Here is a 19,809-nt window from a genome sequence, read left to right as displayed (position 1 = left end):
TCTTGATCTCTCCACCCATCTCTGATGATAAGAAAGTCTTCTTCCTGGTAGAGGGACAAACTTTCTTTCTTCCCAGTTACTTCTTCACCATTTGCTACTCTTAGCCCACACCCCTTTGTCTTGTCAATTCTTCACAAATTTATTGTTTCATGGTCTAAAAGAGACAAAAGCTTTCTGCCCTGGTCACTTCATCAAGCCTTCATTCTCTTCAGAAGGCTCCCTTGTCCATGTTAAAATTCAATAAAATTTGTAGGCTTTTCCTCCTGTTATTCAGGCTTTTCTCCTTTGTCAGTTTAATTTTCAGACCCAGCCTGGGATGCTGGAAGAGGTGAGGGAAATTTCTTCATCCCCTACAAAGTCCCAGATTTCAGTCATCCCATTTGCTGGCTCCCTCACAAGCTTCTGAACTGCTACCTGGCAAGTGTCCCCCATAGAATGTTCTGCAGGGCTGGGGTGAACACAGGCCATATTTCTGATTTAGACCCAATCAAGGACGAGTATCTTAGTTAATTGTAAACTAGAGCAATTTTGCTTGAGGTTGTCAAATACACTCACTCCCAAATACCTAGGGAATAGAATGTTATTTTCCCTAGGAACTACGAAAGGAAAAAAATTGCATTTGAGTGGATATCTTAATGCTTTGGAGTATGATTTTTGACATGCTTCCTGATTTGGTTTCAGCCTTGTCCTCTGGCTTCTTTTGGATGCTTTGGAGAGTTCATGGTCTCCCTGGGGGTATCTGATAACATGAAGCCCAGCTCCAGCTGAGAGTTCTGTTGCAGGGTCTGTGCATTCATTCTCCTGTGTCCTTGTCAAAGCTAGGCAAAGAGATTTGCAAAGGGCGCACAGCTGCAGATGGGAGGATATGCCCAGGAGGCTCTCAGCATGCTCATGTACCTCCAATTTTAGGAAGAACACTGATGCTTTCACCAGATTCTCAAAGGGGCATGCAGCCCTCCCCAAAGTTTAATAACTACCGTTTCTAGGTTAGAAAAGCATAGCCGTGCCATTCTGGTCCTAGTGCTCAGAGTTAATGAGTCTGTTGTCCACACCCAGGAGCTCTTTCTTTTCCTGTGGATTACCAGCCTTATTTCCATATCTCTTCCCTTCTCCTCACAATCTCATATGGCTGAAGAAGGCAATAGAGACATTCCTATGACTAAAACAATTTTCCCTAGACAAAAGTTTGTTGGACGGGGTGATGGAAACTCTGAATTTTTTGAGTGTGCTCCTCTATTTTTCTCTGAATGTCTGCAAGCATGTATCTTGCTAACTTGGCTAAAAAAGTGTACCTGTGGTTGGGGATCTCCTTAACATGATGGTTAGTTACAGAATATACTGATTGCTTTAAACATTGTTTAACTTGACAATCACTGTCTTTGTGAGTCAGAATTGCTCATTGGAGCTACCTGCTGACATTAGACAAGTCAACACTTTCCAGGGTCCTTTCGGCAGAGCACTGAGACATATAACCTTATCCTCACTCCCCATTTCTTTGATTTCCACTAGGAAAGCCAGAGACAGCCAGGAGGACATGATATCTCTTATTCTGCTGTGTTTTAAAAATAGCTTAAGTAGTAGGGCATATGGGTGGCTTAGTTGGTGAATCAGCCAACTCTTGATTTCAGCTTGGGTCATGATCTCAAGGTCCTGGGATTGAGGCTTGTGTCCAGCTCTGTGCTAAGCAGGGAGTCTGCTTGAGGATTCTCTATCTGTCCTCTCCTTGAGCCCCTCCTCCTGCTTGCAAGCTCTCTCTCTCTCTTTACCTCCCCCTCAAATATACAAATCTTTAAAAAAAAAAACTTAAACAGCAACCTCCTTGTCTAACATACACACCATTGTTTACATTGTTTCTGTGATGTTAATTGTTAATACCAATTATGGATAGACTTGGTGAATTTTAAGGTGGAGTGAACTTTACTGTGGGCAAATCACGTGTACATGGGCATTCAGCATATTATGACTGATGAATATAAATTTCTCAAAACATGATCTGGTGAAAAGGTGGGTTCATCTTGTCTTCAGTGGGACTTATCTCTCCGAGCAAGATCCCAAAGAGAGGCCATATACATCTTTGGTTAAGAATCACTGAACTAGAGGGTCATTCAAGGTTCCTGTAGCCCTTGATAAGTAATAGAAACTCAGTTACATTAAACTAAACATTGAAAAGTCTGACACAGAGTGGGGTTAAGATTCCCTAGACTATCTTTGTTTTGCAGGTTTCCCACATCAAAACTCCCAAGCAAATGGATGAATTCATTGAGATCCAAAGTTCAACAGGAACTTGGTACCAGCGCTGGCTGGTCAGGTTCAAGACCACTTTCAAGCAGGTATGATTGGGTACATGTGAGAGATGAGAGAGAGGATGTCTAGAAATCTGTAACTTTGGTGGATGAAGGATAAAGACCCTAAACACCCCCATCAACCCAAGGCAGTGTGATAGGAGGAAGTGCCTTGGATGGGGATGCTTGGGACACAGCTTGTGCCTGCTTCTTATTCGTTGTGTGACTTGAGCCACAAACTCTCTAAACCTTCATTTCTTTTCTTTGCTCTTCCTTCCCAAGGCAGAAATTTTGAATGCAGGTGAAGTGTCTACTCTTAAACATCCTTCTCTCTACATAATCCGTAGGAAGAAAGTAATGAGTGAAATAGATGGCCCTTTGAGGTGTGTTGGTGGTTTCTGAGAAGGTGTCTGTGAAGGGCAAGGTCATTTCCCTAGAAGTGACTCCTTTAGGCAACTCAGCTTTTGGGCACTGAGGCAGCCAATGAATGGTTTCATGGTTATTAAATGTTAGGAATATCACCTATTTCCAGAGGCAAGAAGCAGAGCTCACTACTCAAGTTTATCCAGTGTCTCAAAATCTCAACCCAGTGCTTTTAATGATGGATTATTGTGTTCCCAGGGAAGATGCCCCGGGACTGTTATGTTGGAGGCCAAGGCCAGGCAGTAAGAAAAGAAGAAGCTTTGTTATTTGAACAGAATTCCTGCCTCTGGGAGATCACAGTTGTCCATTCTCTCATGGGGGTCCTAGGAAATTTATCAGAAAATCCTAGAAATGAGCTTTCAAGTCTCAAGTCTCTTGCTTTAATAACCCTTCTGTGGGTTGCAGGTCTGGGATAATGCTCTGTACTGTGTGATGGGGCCCTACAGGATGAACACACTGATTCTGGCTGTGATCTGGTTCACCATGGCTCTAAGGTAAATTCTATCTCACTTAACTCCATTAATTTCCCTATGCCTCCAGCGCCTCATCTGTAAAGCAGAGATTACAATTAGTTCTAACTCATAGAGTTTGGATGCTTTGGGCTGCAAGTAACAGGCAACCCACATGTCTTATCCTTTGTAACAAGAATTCCATAGAAAGGCAGGCTCCATGTGGGGTTTCAGCCCCAGGCTAGATCTCCTGGTGTTTGACAGATGCCTGTACTCTTCTTGGCACCCTGTCAATGTGGGAAAATGTCCCAAGGAGGAAGAGGCTGCCTCTCTGAGCTTCTTTTAGTAATAGCAAGGAAAGCTTTCTCAGGAGCACCCCCACCCCATGCCCCCACATCAGCAGTTTTTCTATTACCCAGATGTGTGTCACACACCTAGTGCCAAACTAATCACTGGTGAAGGGGTTATAATTTCCCGGTGATTTCAAACTAATCAGGATTTGCATCTGAGCTAAAAATACCATTAGCTTTCCTGAGGGTTGGTACCCAAACAAAATCTAGTTTCTGTTCTCCAGAAGTGAGTGGGGAATGAGGGCTATGTAGGCAGCCTTCAGTTGTGTTGTGGCTATGGGATAGAACAGTGAGACTCTGCAGTACTGTGCCCTACAATACGGAAAATCGAATATAATAGGAATGGTGATTAGCTGGCTCCTCTCTTAACTGGCAGGTTCTCACCCATCTCATTTCATGCACTTCCAAATATCATGACCTTCTTTATGCCACTTAAGTCACTTACAGCATTATGAGGCTATTTATTGTATAAAGAACATGCTTGCTATAGTTTCTGGCACTTAATAAGTGCTCAATTAATTACTATTATCAACAAGGAACTGTCAACAAGATTTTAAACTTCCATCTGTGAAATCGCTTGGTTTCCCATCACCTGTGTCTGGGTCTTATCCCTGACGTTAGTGGGACTGTCCTTACTATTTCCACATGAAGTATGATTCTACCTTTGAGATATGTATTTTCTTACATGCTAAGGAGTGCCCACCAATTCCAAATCTATATTTTTTAAATCAGGAAAAAAATTAAAAAAAAAATCAAATGCCTTCTCAGCATCTATGGGGATAGTCATGATTTTTTCCCTTAGATCTGTTCATATAATGAGTGATAGTATAGCCCTAATGTCTTAATTTCTAATAATGAACCATAGTCATACATTTAAAATGAGCTGGATTTACATCAGATTAGGGATATAGACTGTGATCATGAAAGAATAAATCATGTTGCTGCTTGAATATTCTGTCTTCTTTATTTCAGCTACTACGGACTGACAGTTTGGTTCCCTGATATGATCCGGTATTTTCAGGATGAAGAATACAAGTCCAAAATGAAGGTGTTTTATGGTGAGCACGTGTATGGTGCCACCATCAACTTTACGATGGAGAATCAGGTTCACCAACGTGGGAAACTTGTGAATGACAAGTAAGTGAGAGACCATAGGCTTTCCCCAGATCAGGAGAGCAGTCTGTGGGGATTATTTCTTGGGAGAGGGTCCATTGGAAAGAGAATTCAATATGCCAAGTGAATGAGCCCCAAGACTGTTGTAGAATCTCAGAAACACAACGAGGCCTACTGAGGCTCCACTCATCCCTCATCACCTGGCTAGAGCTGATTCATCCAAGGATGGAGACATTTGACTGAGGAGAGGCAATCAGACCATGTTTCCTGAGACCTCATACCTTTAATGGAGATATGCACAGGGCTGTGGCTTCTTATCAGTGTCTGCCTAGAAAGAGGGCCCAGAAAAAAAAAAGAAAAAAAAAAAAAAAAAAAAAAAAGAAAGAGGGCCCAGAGAGTTGAGCTCCCTATACCAATCTACTGCCTGGTTTTTTAGCTTTTTCTTTGATTTTTAAAGCTTCTCTAGAAGCAAATCTAGAGGCTAATGTGGTATTGTCTTATGTTATTTCACCCAATATTACCTCCAAGGGTTGGTCAGCATGGCCCATTGCCATCAAGAGTGTTGTCCCTTGGGGGCAAAATCAGTGGTGTATTGGAAGAGACCCACCCACATCTTTGTGGGGCTGACTCCTCAATCACTTACACTTCTCTTCCTATTCCTGGGACCAACTAGGTGGGCAGTCCCATCGCTGGGCTTTAAGAATGCCTCCTTGAAGCTGTCCTCTGAAAGCCCCCACATGGGTCAGGACAACACATTAAAGTTGACCCCAAGAAGAAATGTGTGGGAAATATCAGAAAGGGAGACAGAAAATAAAGACTCCTAACTCTGGGAAACTAACTAGGGGTGGTGGAAGGGGAGGAGGGCGGGGGGTGGGGGTGAATGGGTGACGGGCACTGAGGGGGGCACTTGACGGGATAAGCACTGGGTGTTATTCTGTATGTTGGCAAGTTGAACACCAATAAAAAATAAATTTATTATTAAAAAAAAATAAAGTTGACCCCAGGCCACATTATTCACCAAGCTGAACATCTACTCCTGTTCCCCTTCTTGAATTGTACTTAGCAAGCTTATCAAGTCAGGATGCATGACAGCATTGGAAATACCATGGCCCAGGTAGTTCAGCGTCAATGATATAAACTGCCCCACATTTTCCACCTCCGTACAAGAATTAACACCATGAATTCTCCCCTGCAGTGCATGGTCTCCCATGACCCCTATGCCCACTTCTGTGTCTAAGTGAAGTGGCCTGGCCCGTGACTATCAGCCACATCAGGAGAGGATCCTCAGTCTGGAGGATGTCTTCTGCTGGCTGCTAGTCCATGTCGCTCTTACAGGCCACACCTGAGCAGACATTCACTGTTATTCAGGATGAGAGAGAGGAAAGGGGGCAATATCATTTCTGCAAATATGAGACCTCTGGGGAGGAAGGTTAGGACCAAACATGAATAGACAAGGAATTTAGACTTTCATATGATTTTTTTTTCTTTTTAATGAAGAAGCCCAATCACAAACATCTACACATTCACATGCCCATGTATGCACACAGCCCCTTTGTCTGCACTTCATTCAGTTCAGGGATGGCATCTTGAGCTAGTAGGGGTGGGCAGTGGTTACCCTGGGATTTCTCACTCTCAGGGATCTTTGGTATAAATCAGGAGATCTTGTGGTAGCATTGCCAAGGAAAAAACGTTACCCTTGCTTTATAAGAATGCTTTGGAAATGTTGAAAATGAAGGGACGTTATGTATGGCCAGATGTCACCCATGACATGACACCATTCTCTCCAGAGATGAATTCAGTAAGAGACCTCATGCATGAAGTTTCCAATGTTCACTGGTACTCTCTTGTGGTATTAGTAATAGTAATGATAGTATGACATTGATAATGAAGCTCATGATCATAAATGTGGCTGCCATAAAAACCAGATATCGTTTCACCAGGAAACTTTCTGTTCCCACAGAGGCCCTGTGTTACATAGTATCTTCTGCATTAAAAAGTTCATCCCTATGCCAGCGCCTTCATAGTTTGCAACAGGTTGGTTTTGTAGTTTTTAGACTTAGCTACATAAAAAATGGGAACTTCTGATTCACTCTGTTTTTTTAAAAAACGATTTTATGTATTTATTCATGAGGGAGAGAGAAGCAGAGACACAAGGAGAGGGAGAAGCAGGCTCCATGCAGGAAGCCTGATGCAGGACTTGATCCCTGGACCCCGGGATCATGCCCTGAGCTGAAGGCAGGCGCTCAATTGCTGAGCCACCCAGGCATTTCTCATTCTGTTCTTCTAACCTTTCTCAGCCTCTGGAAGCTTTCATTAAGCTTCTGAGTGGGAGTGGGAAGAAGCAAGGGTTCTTGAAAGTGGAGGTCTTGTGTGGACCCAGAACCCCCTCCGGGACCATACAGTTATTACCAAGGGTCTGGGAATGCAGAGGCATGCCAAGGATTGTCTGAGAGTGGGTGAGGATATTCTGCATGCACAGATATGTTGCCATGTTTCTATGTTTCAAGAGCATGTGAATGTTTCTGTGTAGCTATTACAATATAAATTCCTTCAGAAGTTGCAGTGAGTTAATTTTAACTTGTCATTTATATGTTTTTTTTTTTTTGAGAGAGAGAGAGGGAGAGAAAGAGAGCACAAGAGGGGCAGAGAGAGAATCCTAAGCAGGCTTCACACCCAGCACGTAGCCTAACTGGGAGCCGGATCTCACAATCCCGAGGTCATGACCTGAGCTGAAATCAAGAGCTGGACGCCTAACCAACCAAACTTCCAAGCACCCCTCATTTACATTTCTTAACCAGTGGATCCTAAAAGCACCATCACTATCATGTGAAACCCATCATTTTTACCCTCAGCAAATTGAATAAAAAGGGTGTTTTCCTCTTTTGTAGGATTAGGAACCTTGAAATTTACCTAAGAAATGAAGGAATTTGGTTTCTTTTCTTGAGTTATGCTGCCACCTGCTGATCATGGGCTAGAAAGCACCATATCTTTGTAAACCCTGACCCTCTTTGGAGAGTTAACTGCTGGACTTGAGCTTGGGTGGCGCATGTCTCCATACATGCCTTGTATTCCTCCTCTGACTTTATCCACACTGACTAATTTAAAATTTAAATAGAAATTGTTTACCTCATTGACTATTGCACACGGGGGAAGATGACTTTTGTGTAAGTAGGGCTTCAAACTTTACCCACAGGCTTTGTCAATAAAGGAAAACTTCTTGAAATCTGAACTTAGGGGCGCCTGGGTGGCTCAGTGGTTGAGCATCTGCCTTTGACTCAAGTCGTGATCCCGGGGTCCTGGAATCGAGTCCCGCAATCGAGTCCCGCATCTGGCTCCCTGCAGGGAGCCTGCTTCTCCCTCTGCCTATTGATTAAATAAATAAAATCTTAAAAAAAAAAAAAATCCAAACTTCATCCTGCTTTAAAACAATCCCTTTGGCCCCAAGAAAAAATGAAAATATACAGATTAGTTTGCGCTTATTCCCCAAGCACCGTCCTGCAGGCTTCCTGGGCATCTAATGGGACCAGGTGGCTCTGAACTCTCATACTGCTTTTGCTCTAGAACTTGTATGTTTTTGGAAAATGCAAGAAAAGCAAGAGAAAAAAAACTGATATTCTAAGCCCCAAGCCAAAACATCAGGCTAGGCTTCTTGTGCTGTTAATTGAAAGCAGGATATGAGAGCATGCGTAAACTAATTAATTAATTACCCTCTCTGCTTGGGAAGACTCCTGCTGGGCAGGGCTCCTTTCTGAGAGGGTTAAGATGGGGGAAGAGTATGATACAAGTCAGCCAAGGGGAAGGAAATTGGAGAAAAGCTCTCATGAGTTCTTATAGTAGGTCAGGGGATGGTACTCTGAAATGAGGGTGGCTTGGCAGAAAAGAGAAGAAGGCTGGTTTCAAACATCACACTGAGGCATTACTCACACTGCAAATCTCCTTTGAGTGAGGCAGAAAGAAGAATTTTCTTCAGCTGCCCTGGGTCTGTTTCAAGGCCATGAATTTCCATGAAGCTGCCCAGAGTGGGAAATGTGTAAAAGCACCTTCTGGCTTCCCAGTCTGAGGAAGTAGCTTGAGGGACTGGGTTTTAGGCTTCATGGGTTGGAGACTAGCTGAGCTATCTGACCTGTGTCAGCCTCCGATTCCACATCTGAAAGCCGTAATATCGATAGATAACATACCTCCTGCTTCAGAGTTGATTAAATCTCTCCATTTAATACAGGTCCTGCAGAGTTCTTTGTGGAGACTCTTCCGGGATATTTTATAACTTCCTCCACCACTGAAAATTGGGTTGCTTCCTCTCCATCAAATATTGACAGAGGTTATTGCAAATAAATAGAAATCCTATTGATTTGGAAGTGTTTACTTGGTACCTAAGCTTTTTAATTAGTCCTAAGAGTTTCCCTTTGTGATTGTTGTATGATCCCATCTTCTGCAAATAATCACTGTTTTGTCTCCTTTCTTCTCTTTTATATTCCATTGTGGAGTACATCAAGGAGGTGGAGAATAGAGAATAATGCAAACAACCCGATTCAGAGCATCTAGCTTTATAAAACCATAAGCTGTGCTAGACTTCAGATTTCAAAATAGATTAAACATTTCTCACTCTGTGACCCTCAATGCAATTCCTTTCCCTCCCAAAGCGGTGATGATCACCATTGTTAATAAATCGGGTGTTTTACATTCGTGTTTTTACACTTTTCCCATGTATTTCTGTATCTATAAACATTGTACAGTGTTCTTTTGCATGATTTAAAGGTTAGATAAATATTATACCATCTTATGTATGCAAATGTATAATTATACTATAAATTTCACAACTTTTTTTGGTGTAAAATCAGGGTTTGGAAGATTCTTTCTGTTGGTTAACGTAGCTACATAATTCACTTTCATTCACTGAAATGTCATTACGTGAGTATTCCATCGTGTGTTTGTCTGTTCTTCTTTGGATAGACATATAAGTCACTTGCAATTCTTGGGTGTTACATATAATACTGCAATGAGTGTTCTGATGGGGGAAATCTTCTAGCCTGATACTAAGAGGTGGAATTGCCAGACAGAAGGATGTTCACATCTTCAGCTTCTCTGCCACATTAGTCTCCACGAGCCTTGTACTAACTATACTTCCCACTTAGCAGACTGAGCACGCCTCTCTCTACTACTGGGCCCATTCTTGGTTTGTGAGATTGAGGAGTGTGACATGGTATTTCTTTGTCTTTTAACTTATATTTTTCCCATCCTGGTGAGATTATCTTTTCCTGTGTTTCTTGGCTCTTTGGGTTTCTTCTTCTATACCTGTTCATGGACTTTGTTTATTTATTGGATATTCATTTTCATATTAATTTGCATAATGCCTTAGTCTCTTCTGGCTGCTATAACAAAATACCACAGACTGGGTGGCTTATAAACAACAGAAATTTATTTCTCCTAGTTCTGGAGGCTGGAAGTCTGAGATTAAGGCACAGGTAGATTCCGTATCTGGTAAGGACCCTCTTCCTGGTTCATAGATGGACGTCTGTTTGCTGCGTGTCCATGTGAAGAAATGCAGGAGGGGGCTCTCTGGGGCCCTTTTTATAGAGGCATTAATCCCATTCACTACCCTCATGACCTAACTCCTCCCCAAGGCCCTACCTCTTAAGACTATCACATTGAGGATTAGGTTTCATCATATGTATCTTTGAGGGAGACGCAAACATCCAGTCTATAGTACATGAGTTCTTTAAACTTATGTATAAAATCAAGTGTCAATGATATGTTTGAAATTTTTCTGTGTTTTTTTAAATAAGATTGTAATTTTAGAACAGTTCTAGTTTCACAGAAAAATTGCAAAGGTAGTGTAGAGAGTTTCTGAATATCTTGCACCTTGTTTCTTTTGTTATAACAGCTTATATTACTATTGCACGTTGGTTACAATTAATAAACCAATATCAGGACACCTCAGTAAAGTCTGTACTCCACTTGGATTTCCTTTTTTTAAAGATTTTGTTTATGTGTTTGACAGAGAGAGAGAGAGCATGAGCAGGGGCAGGGAGGGGTAGAGGCAGAGGGAAAAGCAGACTCTCTGCTAAGCAGGGAGCCCAGCATGGGCTGAGCCGAAGGCAGACACTTAATCACCTGAGTCACCTAGGCGCCCCACTCAGATTTCCTTTTACCTCCTATTCTTTCTCTCTTCCAAGATCACTTCCAGGCCACCACATCCATGTTAGTAGTCATGCCTCCCCAGGCTCCTCATGGCTCTGACAGTTTGTAGCTTGCTTTTTTATTTCGCTTCAGTAGTCCCCAAGAAAGGGCAGATACTTCATATTTTAATGCCAAGTTTGTCACATTTCCTTTTAAGGTTATTGAAGAAATCCTTCATGTTTGAAGTCATAAAGTCATTTTCCATTTGTTTCTCTTCTTTAAAGCTTCTTTCACATTCAAGGCCTTAACTTACCTGGGTGTGGCCTCTAAGAGACAGGAATAATTTGATTATCCCCCCATGTGAATAGCCAATTGTTTTCGTGTTTGTAAAATTGCCCATCTTTTCTTTATTGACAAGTAGTAACGCTTTTATGGTAAGTCAAGATTTCTTGTCTGTATTACTGTGTTTCTGTGCACTCTGTTTGGTTCCATGGTTCTAACAGACATGGAGCCAAACAGAGAGAAGCAGTAACCATTTCTCTCTCTTTACCATACTGACTTCTTTGCTGTAACTTTATTGTTTTGTTGTGTTTCCAGGAGGATTAGGTTCTTTCACTTCATTCTTTACATTTTTCTTGGGTGGTTTAGCCCCTGTGCTTTTCCAGACAAATTTTAGGATCAAGTTATAAAATTCCATTGAAAATAGCTTGTTGGGATTTTGATTGGAATGACATAGAATGTCTGGATTCATTGGGGGACATCAGGATCTCCCAATCATTGCATGTGGTATTTTTCTCTGTTTACTTAGTCATTCTTTGATAATGGTTTATAACGTTCTCTATAAGTTTCCATATGGGACCACCTGGGTGACTCAGTTGGTTAAGTGTCCGACACTTGATTTCAGCTCAGGTCTCCATCTCAGGGTCATGAATTCAAGTCCCTCATTGGGCTACACGCTGGGCATGGGGCCTACTTTAAAAAAATTGATCTCATATGTATTTTGTGAGGTTTATTGCTGATGCGTCATTGCTCCTGCTGCTGTTGTGAGTGGGGCCCTTACTTTCTCCTCTTCCTCTCTTTTCTCTCTTGTGGTTCTCCTCCTTTCTTTTCTTCCTATTCTTCCTTTTTTCCCTTAAACATGATTTTTTGGGCTCTAACACGTTGGCCCAACCCTCCATTAATTTTGATAGCTTCTTGGTAGATTTGCCTAGCTCTTGTATGTGGCACACACACTGAAAAAAATTAATGATAGTCTTGTTTCCTCCTTTCTTACCTTGGTATTTGTGTTCTTTTCTCATTGTGCTGCATTGATTAGGATCTCCCATTCAGTTGATGGATACGAGCAGTGCTAACAGGTATCTTGACATCAGAGGGTGCTTTTGGTGTCTCCCTCTTAAGTATGACATCTGCTGTATGTTTTTGAATCATCATCTTTAGAAAGTAAAGGAAGAGGGTGCTTGGGTCCCTCAGTCAGTTAAGCCTCTGCCTTAGGCTCAGGTTGTGATCCCAGGGTCCTGGGATCAAGCCCTTCATTGGGCTCCCTACTCAGCAGGGAGTCTGCTTCTGCCTCTCTCTCTCTGTCCCTCTCCCTGGTCTTTTTCAAAACAAACTGTATAGGATAGAGGTAGTTGTTTTCTTAAAGGTTTGGTAAAGCTAGTCTTTATAACTATATCAGCTTGCCATTAATCAAGGCAACAGATTTTGATTACCAACTTATTTTTTAAATGGCATTAATATATTCAGGTATGCTCATTTTTCTTTTGTAAAATTATTTCTTTTAAGCTTTAGATATATTGTCACAAAGTCCATAACATTGTTTTATGACTTTTAAGTTTTTATTAGATTTGCAATAATGAATCCTCCCTTTTTATTGTTAATACTACTCATGTGCTTTTGGTCTTATTTTATAATCAGTCTTACTGGAGTTTTGCATATTTTATATTTAAATAATAATATTCCTTTCTTTAATAATTTCTTCTTAGGATTTACTTTTTTATGTCTCATTAGTTTCTTTATTGTATTTCTTGATTTTTTTAAAAAAAAGTTAATGAATTTAATTAGGTACATTTCATTTCAATTTTGCTTTAGTTGCATCAAACAACTTTTTATACTTACTAATATATATTTTATATTTTCCAGTAATATTTACTCTTCATCTCACAAATTATTTAGAAGTGCATTTTAAGTATCAAATGCTATTTTTAAAAAAGATTTATTTATTTGAGAGAGGGAGAGAGCATCAGTGGGAGGGTCAGAGGGTGAGGGATTGAGAATCTCAAGAAGATTCCACATAGCACAGAGCCCAATATGGGGTTTGACTTCATGACCCAGAGATCATGACCCCAGCCAAAATCAAAAGTTGGCTACTTAACTGACTGAGATACCCAAGTGCTCTTTCAAAATGTCTTATGCCAAATTTTCTCTCTCTTTTAATTCTTAAATTCCAATCACACTTAAGTTCGATTGTTTGATAGTTTCCCAAAGTCTTTGGTTACTCTTTTCTGGATTTCCCCTTTCTCTTTCTCTTTATGTCATAGTTTTGATAACTGCTCTTGAATTATATACCAGCCAGGTAGTTCTTTCCTTGAATATGATGAGTCTACTGGTGAGTTCATCAAAGGTATTCTTAATTTGTTTTACTGCTTTAAGAAATTTCTAGCATTTCTAGTCGACTCTTTCTAATAGTTTGCATTTCTGTGCTAGAATTCTCTATAATGCACGCATGTTATTCACCTTTTCCAGTAAGGCATTATGTTAAAGTTATATTAAATTTCCTAATAGTTCCAGCAATGATATCGTATTTATACCCGTTTTAAAAAATATTGTTTTAACATAATGCTGTTTTACTCTTACTTCTTTGTGTGTATTGTAATCTTGGTTGAAAGTCAGATATGTAGGACAATAGAGACCTTTTTAGGAATGGGTACATCTCTTTTGCTAAGCATTTACAGGGTGTGGGAGTTTTGAATCAATCTAGTTAGTATTCGAACTTTGGGTTTTTTTGGTTTATTACCATAGAAATTTGTTGGGACTTCCATTTATTTATTTATTTATTTATTTATTTATTTATTTATTTATTTATTTTTAAAGGTTTTATTTATTTATTCTTGAGAGAGAGAGAGAGAGTCAGAGACACAGGCAGAGGGAGAAGCAGGCTCCATGTTGGGAGACCGACGTGGGACTCGATCCCGGGTACCCAGGATCACACCCTGGGCTGAAGGTGGCACTAAACCCCTGAGGCCCCCGGGCTGCCTGCGACTTCCTTTTAATTGGAGTGTAATTTATATATAGTAAAATTCACCGTTCTTATAGTATAATTCTGAGTTTGCCAAGTGCATATGGTCATGTAACCACCACAATCTAGATACCATTATTCCCCAGATTTCCTATGCCACTTTTTATCAACCCTTACTCCACCTCCAGTCCCTAGCAACCAGTGATCTCTCTGTCACATAAATGGAATCCTACAACATTGAAGCCTTTTAATCCTATTTTTTTCACTTAGCATTGTGTGCTTGAGATCTATCCATATTGTTGCACATTCAGCAGTTTATTTTATGACAGAGTACTTACTATTCCATGGTCTGAATGTACTACTATAATTTTATCCATTTACCAGGTGAAGGAATTTTGTGTTTTTTCCAGATTTTGGCATGTTTAAATTAATGTTTCATTTAGGATGTTTACAACAATATTTACATATGAAGTTGTTCTACTTTTTTCCTCTTGCAAGTCAATAATTGCTTTTCTCTTTATTATTTCTCTTTTTTCCTAAATTCCATTTTTATAATTCTTTAAAAAAATTTTTTTTTGTTTTTATAATTCTTGCTTAAGATTTTATTTACAAAGGCTGTCATGTGCTAGGATCTTTGTCAAAGGAACAGGATGAGACCTTGCTCCCTCCTCAGGGAGCCTGAGTGTAAAAGAAAGGGAAGAAAGGAAATTGGGTTTACTGGCAGATTCACCAAGGCAAAATAATGTATGTTCTTAGAGAGTCTATTAGATTGACATTGGAACCAGTATTTCCATGAATACTTATTCTCCATGATATAATATTTTCACAATTTGGAGAAAAAAGATGGTCATATCCTCAGTCCACTCTTTTATTTCTTTTTTTTTTTTAAGATTTTATTTATTTATTCATGAGAGACACACAGAGAGAGAGAGAGGCAGAGACACAGATAGAGGAGAAGCAGGCTTCATGCAGGAAGCCTGTTGTGGGACTTGATCCTGGGACTCCAGGATCACGCCCTGGGCCGAAGGCAGGTGCCAAACTGCTGAGCCACCCAGGGATCCCCTCTTTTATTTCTTTTTAGGCAACAGACAGTTAAGGCGCTCCTCATTTATAGAACTATACAGAGCTGGAAAAAAAACTCCTCCTCAATACCTCTATTTTAAAGATTTTTTCTAGTGTCAACCTAGAGAGGAGAAAAGACTTGCCTGAGATCTCTTGGTGCTTAAGCTCTGAAAGTTGGTCTCCATTCTTTGGTTTCTGGAGAGTGGTATCAGAGGTGGGAGAAAGGCCTTATGACCACATTGGAGAATTTAACAAGTTATATGGAATATCAGGCAAGACTACCACTTTCCTTATCTCTTTAAGAAAATTAGGCACGCTCTAGCATATATTTTCTGAAGCAAATGATCCTCTTCTTTATGCTCTGCTTTACCTCAGATTAGGACCTGACATGAGATAATGTGTGAGAGACTAGAATTCCAGTTATTTTCCAAAGCATTCTATTTCATTTTGCTGTGGCTGGAAGGTTTATTGTAGTAAGATATGTATATGGAAGCTTTGGAGAACTGTACCCTTTGTTTGTTTTCTCCCCACAAGGTGAATTAATTTATCTAAAAGAGAATTTTCTACTTCTCAATTTTTTGAAAACACAGTTAAAGGGTCTATGTAATACAACTCCATGTCTTTGCACATGCTGTTTCCTCTGCCTGGACTGCATGTCCTCCATGTCTTCTCTTGGATAGCCTCTATTTGTCCTTCAGAATGGGTCACCTCATGCTTTTCCCAACCAGATCACAAGTGCCCCCTTTGAACTGATCTTGAAACATACCCCTATCTTGATAATTATCACACCAAATCTTAACGACCAGTTTCCTTGATTATCTCTTTCATTAGACTGAGCTTCTTGAGGATGCCATAAAGTAAAACACAGTGACTAAACGGATACAATTTTTGGCATAGTTTAGACCATCTGGTGGACTGACCATCAGCCATGAGGGTGACTAACATAAAGTATTTGTAGTAATAATTCTGCCATAGATTCTGGATTGCCAATGGCTCCTGTTTTCTAATAGAACATGTTCCAGAAGATACTTGCACTAACTTTTCTTTCAGCCTTTGAACTCTTCTGAGTGAAGAATCTTGGACCATTTCAGTGTATAAATGAGAGATAGGGGATGATTTATATAAAGACTCATAAAATATGCCTTGGTCCTTTCTCCTTTTATCTCTTTCCTTATAACTTTGGCTTTTTATAACTCACTTGAAGATACATTTTAAGGTCTGCTTGCGTCAGGCCCATTATGATTTATGGCTCTGCTCCCTCACTCACTCTTGGAAGAACATTAAAATATATCTGGGGGCCACATCAGCAGCCTATTACTATATTAAAGAGAAGGATATATTAAGAAAGGCAAAGACCTGAGACAGAATCCAGGAATAGCTTTCCTGAGTAAACATATTCAGCACACAAATTACATTAATTTTGAAATTGAAGGCATCTTCCTGTAATACAAGGCTTACCAATCTCCATGGAGATATGAAGAGTCCAGTGATAGCCTTTGGAGGCCCCTGTTTAAAAGTCTGTAGCAAATTTGACCCTATGAAAAGTTATATAAAATAATTTGACTAATCTAGACCAGTGACTCTCACATGTTTTAAATAATCTGACATCTGCCTCTGGTGATTATGGTTCAAGAGGTCTAGGAATATAGGAAACTGCATCTTTTTTAAACAACATTCTGTTTTGTTCTGATACAAGTGTTCTGGGGATCTCTCTTTGAGAAACACTTGCTCAGGCCTTTTTACTGGGTGTGGTGGGGGTCTGTTTGCAGAAATTCGTGACAGGTGGCTCTAGATTAGGGTTGTTAGCAGAATATAATATAACATAAATGGAAAGGGAAACTGATCATCATCTGAGGTCATGGGATGAATAATATGATTGCCCTGAAAAGGAATAGCCTGTGCTGCGTCTATCACAGTGATTCCCACTATATTGTTGTCTGCTTGTTTTTTTTTTTCCAATTAGACTTAAGGGCAGGAACCATATCTTTCCTCTCTGTATTCATAGCACCTAATACCATGTAAGTAAGTTTTGCTGAAGACTGAGTGTATAAATAAATGGATAGACAAATGAATGAGTTGTAATTCTCCACAAATGAAAACATATCCAAGGTTTCTAGTTTCAAGTTTGACCAAGCTTGGTAAAGGTCCAGCAGAGGATGATGTTAACATATGTTGGTATATGTTTCTGAATGCAATATTGTTTTTTTTCCTATTAAGTTCATGTAGGAGTTGGAGTACAGCAGTGGCTCTCAAATGTGGATGCACCTCAAAGTCCCCTAGATGCTTTCATCTGTTTTATTATTAAGTGAAAAAGTAATATGTATGCTTGATATAAAGGAAAAATTAAGTTTATCTCATTCCCAACTCCCATTGGACCTCTCCAGGGCCAACCACATCCACCAGTTTCTTGTGTGTATTCTATGCATTTGGAGGCATATCTTATATGAATGGTCACAGGCTAGAAACACTGTATTGCATTTGATTTTTTTTTCAGTTAACAATATACCTTGAGAATTGTTCCATATTAAGGTATATAAACTACCTAAAAACTGTAACAATCACATGCTATTCCACTGGGTGGTGTCTGTCTGTCTGTCTGTCTACCTACTCATCATCCATCTAGTAATCAATTCTTGCTGCCAGAAATTTTGCAACAAGCATTGGTGAATGTATCTCTTTGGATGCGTGAGCAAGCTTAGGTAAGATAAATTCTTAGAGGTGGTATTTCTAGGGCAAAGAGATTGCGTGTTTGAAATTTTGCAAAATTGCTCCCCCAAGAGGCTGCACCAATTTTATTCTACCAACCATATGAATGAAAGTGCCTGTCCCTCCAAATCTTTGTTGGGGGAAATTTTTAAAACGAAGATTCTTAGCCCCTCACAAATCTATTGCTTCCAAACCTATTAAGACCAGCTGAGGGAACTGGATTTTTTTAAAAAAGATTTTATTTATTTATTTATTTATTTATTTATTTATTTGAGAGAACATGCATAAGTGGGGGGAGGGAGGGGTAGAGGGAGAGGAAGAAGCAGACTCCCTGCTGAGTAAGAAGCCTAAAGTGGGGCCCTGGGATAGATCATGACCTGAGCCAAAGGCAGGCGCTTAACCAACTGAGTCACCAAGATACCCCAGACCTGCATGTTTTTAAAGCTCCTCATAATGTGCCATGTTATCAGTATTTTCATTTCACACTAGTCCGTATCTCGATGAGTCTGATACAGAAGGTCCATGACTGCACTTGGGAATCACCAGGCTGCTTCATAACACCCCGGTATCTACCCAGACTGGATACCAGCTTCCACATTCCTGCTGCCCTCCCTCCTTTATAAACATCAGCTAAGGAATAGGGAACTAACCTTGGAAAATAATGTTTCAGCACCTTTTGGTTTGAAGTTCTCCTTTTTCTGCCTTCCTGTGCTTTCCATTTTGGTCTCAAGTCTTTTCTCTTCCTGGCTGAATTACTCAGGGACTAATGTCTTTTCCACAGGTTCACAAAGATGTACTTTAAACATGTGCTCTTTGAGGACACATTCTTTGATGAGTGCTATTTTGAAGATGTTACATCTACTGATACCTATTTCAAAAATTGCACTATTGAATCGACTGTCTTCTATAACACAGGTGAGAACATGGGTGGTGTGGGTGCACAGTATCAAGGGTGGACTGGTCTTATGTAAGAAGCAAAGTGCTCAGTCATAAGCTTTAGGAGTATCAAGGTATACACAGATATGACTACTGAGTGTTAGGTTGGAGAAATGAGTTCTAGCCCAAGTATGGCACAGATTAGTTGCCCAGTCCTTACCAATGCATTTAATTTGTCTTCATGTTTTACCACATGTGAAGTGGAAACAAAAGTTCTGGATGAGTGCTCTGATCTCAATGAGACTGATGCTATATGTGCTTCAGATCTTTGGTAGGAACAAAATATGACGCAGATGAAAACTAAGCATTCCAGGAGGGCAGCATTTTATGCGTGGAGTGCATTCTTGAAGACCTCACATAATTTGAGTTTTGCAAACTTCAAGGCTCATGTTCTCACAATAATAAAGGAAAAGGGAAAATTGTATCTTCTCAAGCCTTGTGCATAAAACGAGACAATAAGAATATTTTTAAAAGGTACCTTTCGGGCTTCGATGATTAAAAAAATATTCACAAAGTTCCACCATTCTATCATTCTTTGTTACGTTTACTACCATCATATATTAATAACATACAGAGTGGAGTTGGGACATGAGGAGACTACCCTGAGCTTTTCCAGGGGCTTCATTTACATTGTCTCCAGTGAGAAATGCACAATTATTCCCATTTTTTAAAGATTTTATTTATTTATTATGAGAGACACACACACACACACAGAGGCAGAGACATAGACAGAGAGAGAAGCAGGCTCCATGCAGGGAGCCCATGTGGGACTTGATCAGGATCACGCCCTGAGCTGGAAGGCAGGCGCTTAACTGCTGAGCCACCCAGGCATCCCAATTATTCCCATTTTATAGCTAGCTCTTGCCTAAGGCCACAGCTAGCAAGCTGAGGGAGCTTGGACTCATTCCTCAGTTGCTTGGTTGTAAAGTCTGTGATCTCTCCACTGTACTCCATTTACCATGCCAATATCAGTATTTTCTCCAAGACCTCACCACCATGGTTTATGCAAAAACATCTTCTTCCATGAGGTCAGCTTCAAGAGGTTCAATATCTGGCCTCCACATACCCTTCAGTCTCTAAATGATCTATTATGAGATGTACCTTCCTAAATTTTTTTTAGGCTGAACTTAAAAAAA

General features: G+C 40.2%; 1 protein-coding gene across 5 annotated transcripts in view; it reads left to right on the top strand.

Moving 5' to 3' along the window:
• The window catches only part of SV2B (synaptic vesicle glycoprotein 2B), a 173,394-nt gene that overhangs the window by 142,463 nt on the left and 11,122 nt on the right, over positions 1 to 19,809 (top strand). For all 5 annotated transcript variants that reach the window (XM_072798814.1, XM_072798792.1, XM_072798832.1 and 2 more), the window contains 4 exons: positions 2,220 to 2,330; positions 3,111 to 3,199; positions 4,477 to 4,641; positions 18,519 to 18,652. In XM_072798814.1, the coding sequence (XP_072654915.1) occupies positions 2,220 to 2,330; positions 3,111 to 3,199; positions 4,477 to 4,641; positions 18,519 to 18,652 (499 nt within the window). The remainder of the gene's footprint in view (positions 1 to 2,219; positions 2,331 to 3,110; positions 3,200 to 4,476; positions 4,642 to 18,518; positions 18,653 to 19,809) is intronic.

This window comes from Canis lupus, chromosome 2 (genome assembly GCF_048164855.1).
Source record: "Canis lupus baileyi chromosome 2, mCanLup2.hap1, whole genome shotgun sequence".
NCBI lineage: Eukaryota > Metazoa > Chordata > Mammalia > Carnivora > Canidae > Canis > Canis lupus.
This window is presented reverse-complemented; position numbering and strand designations above follow the sequence as displayed.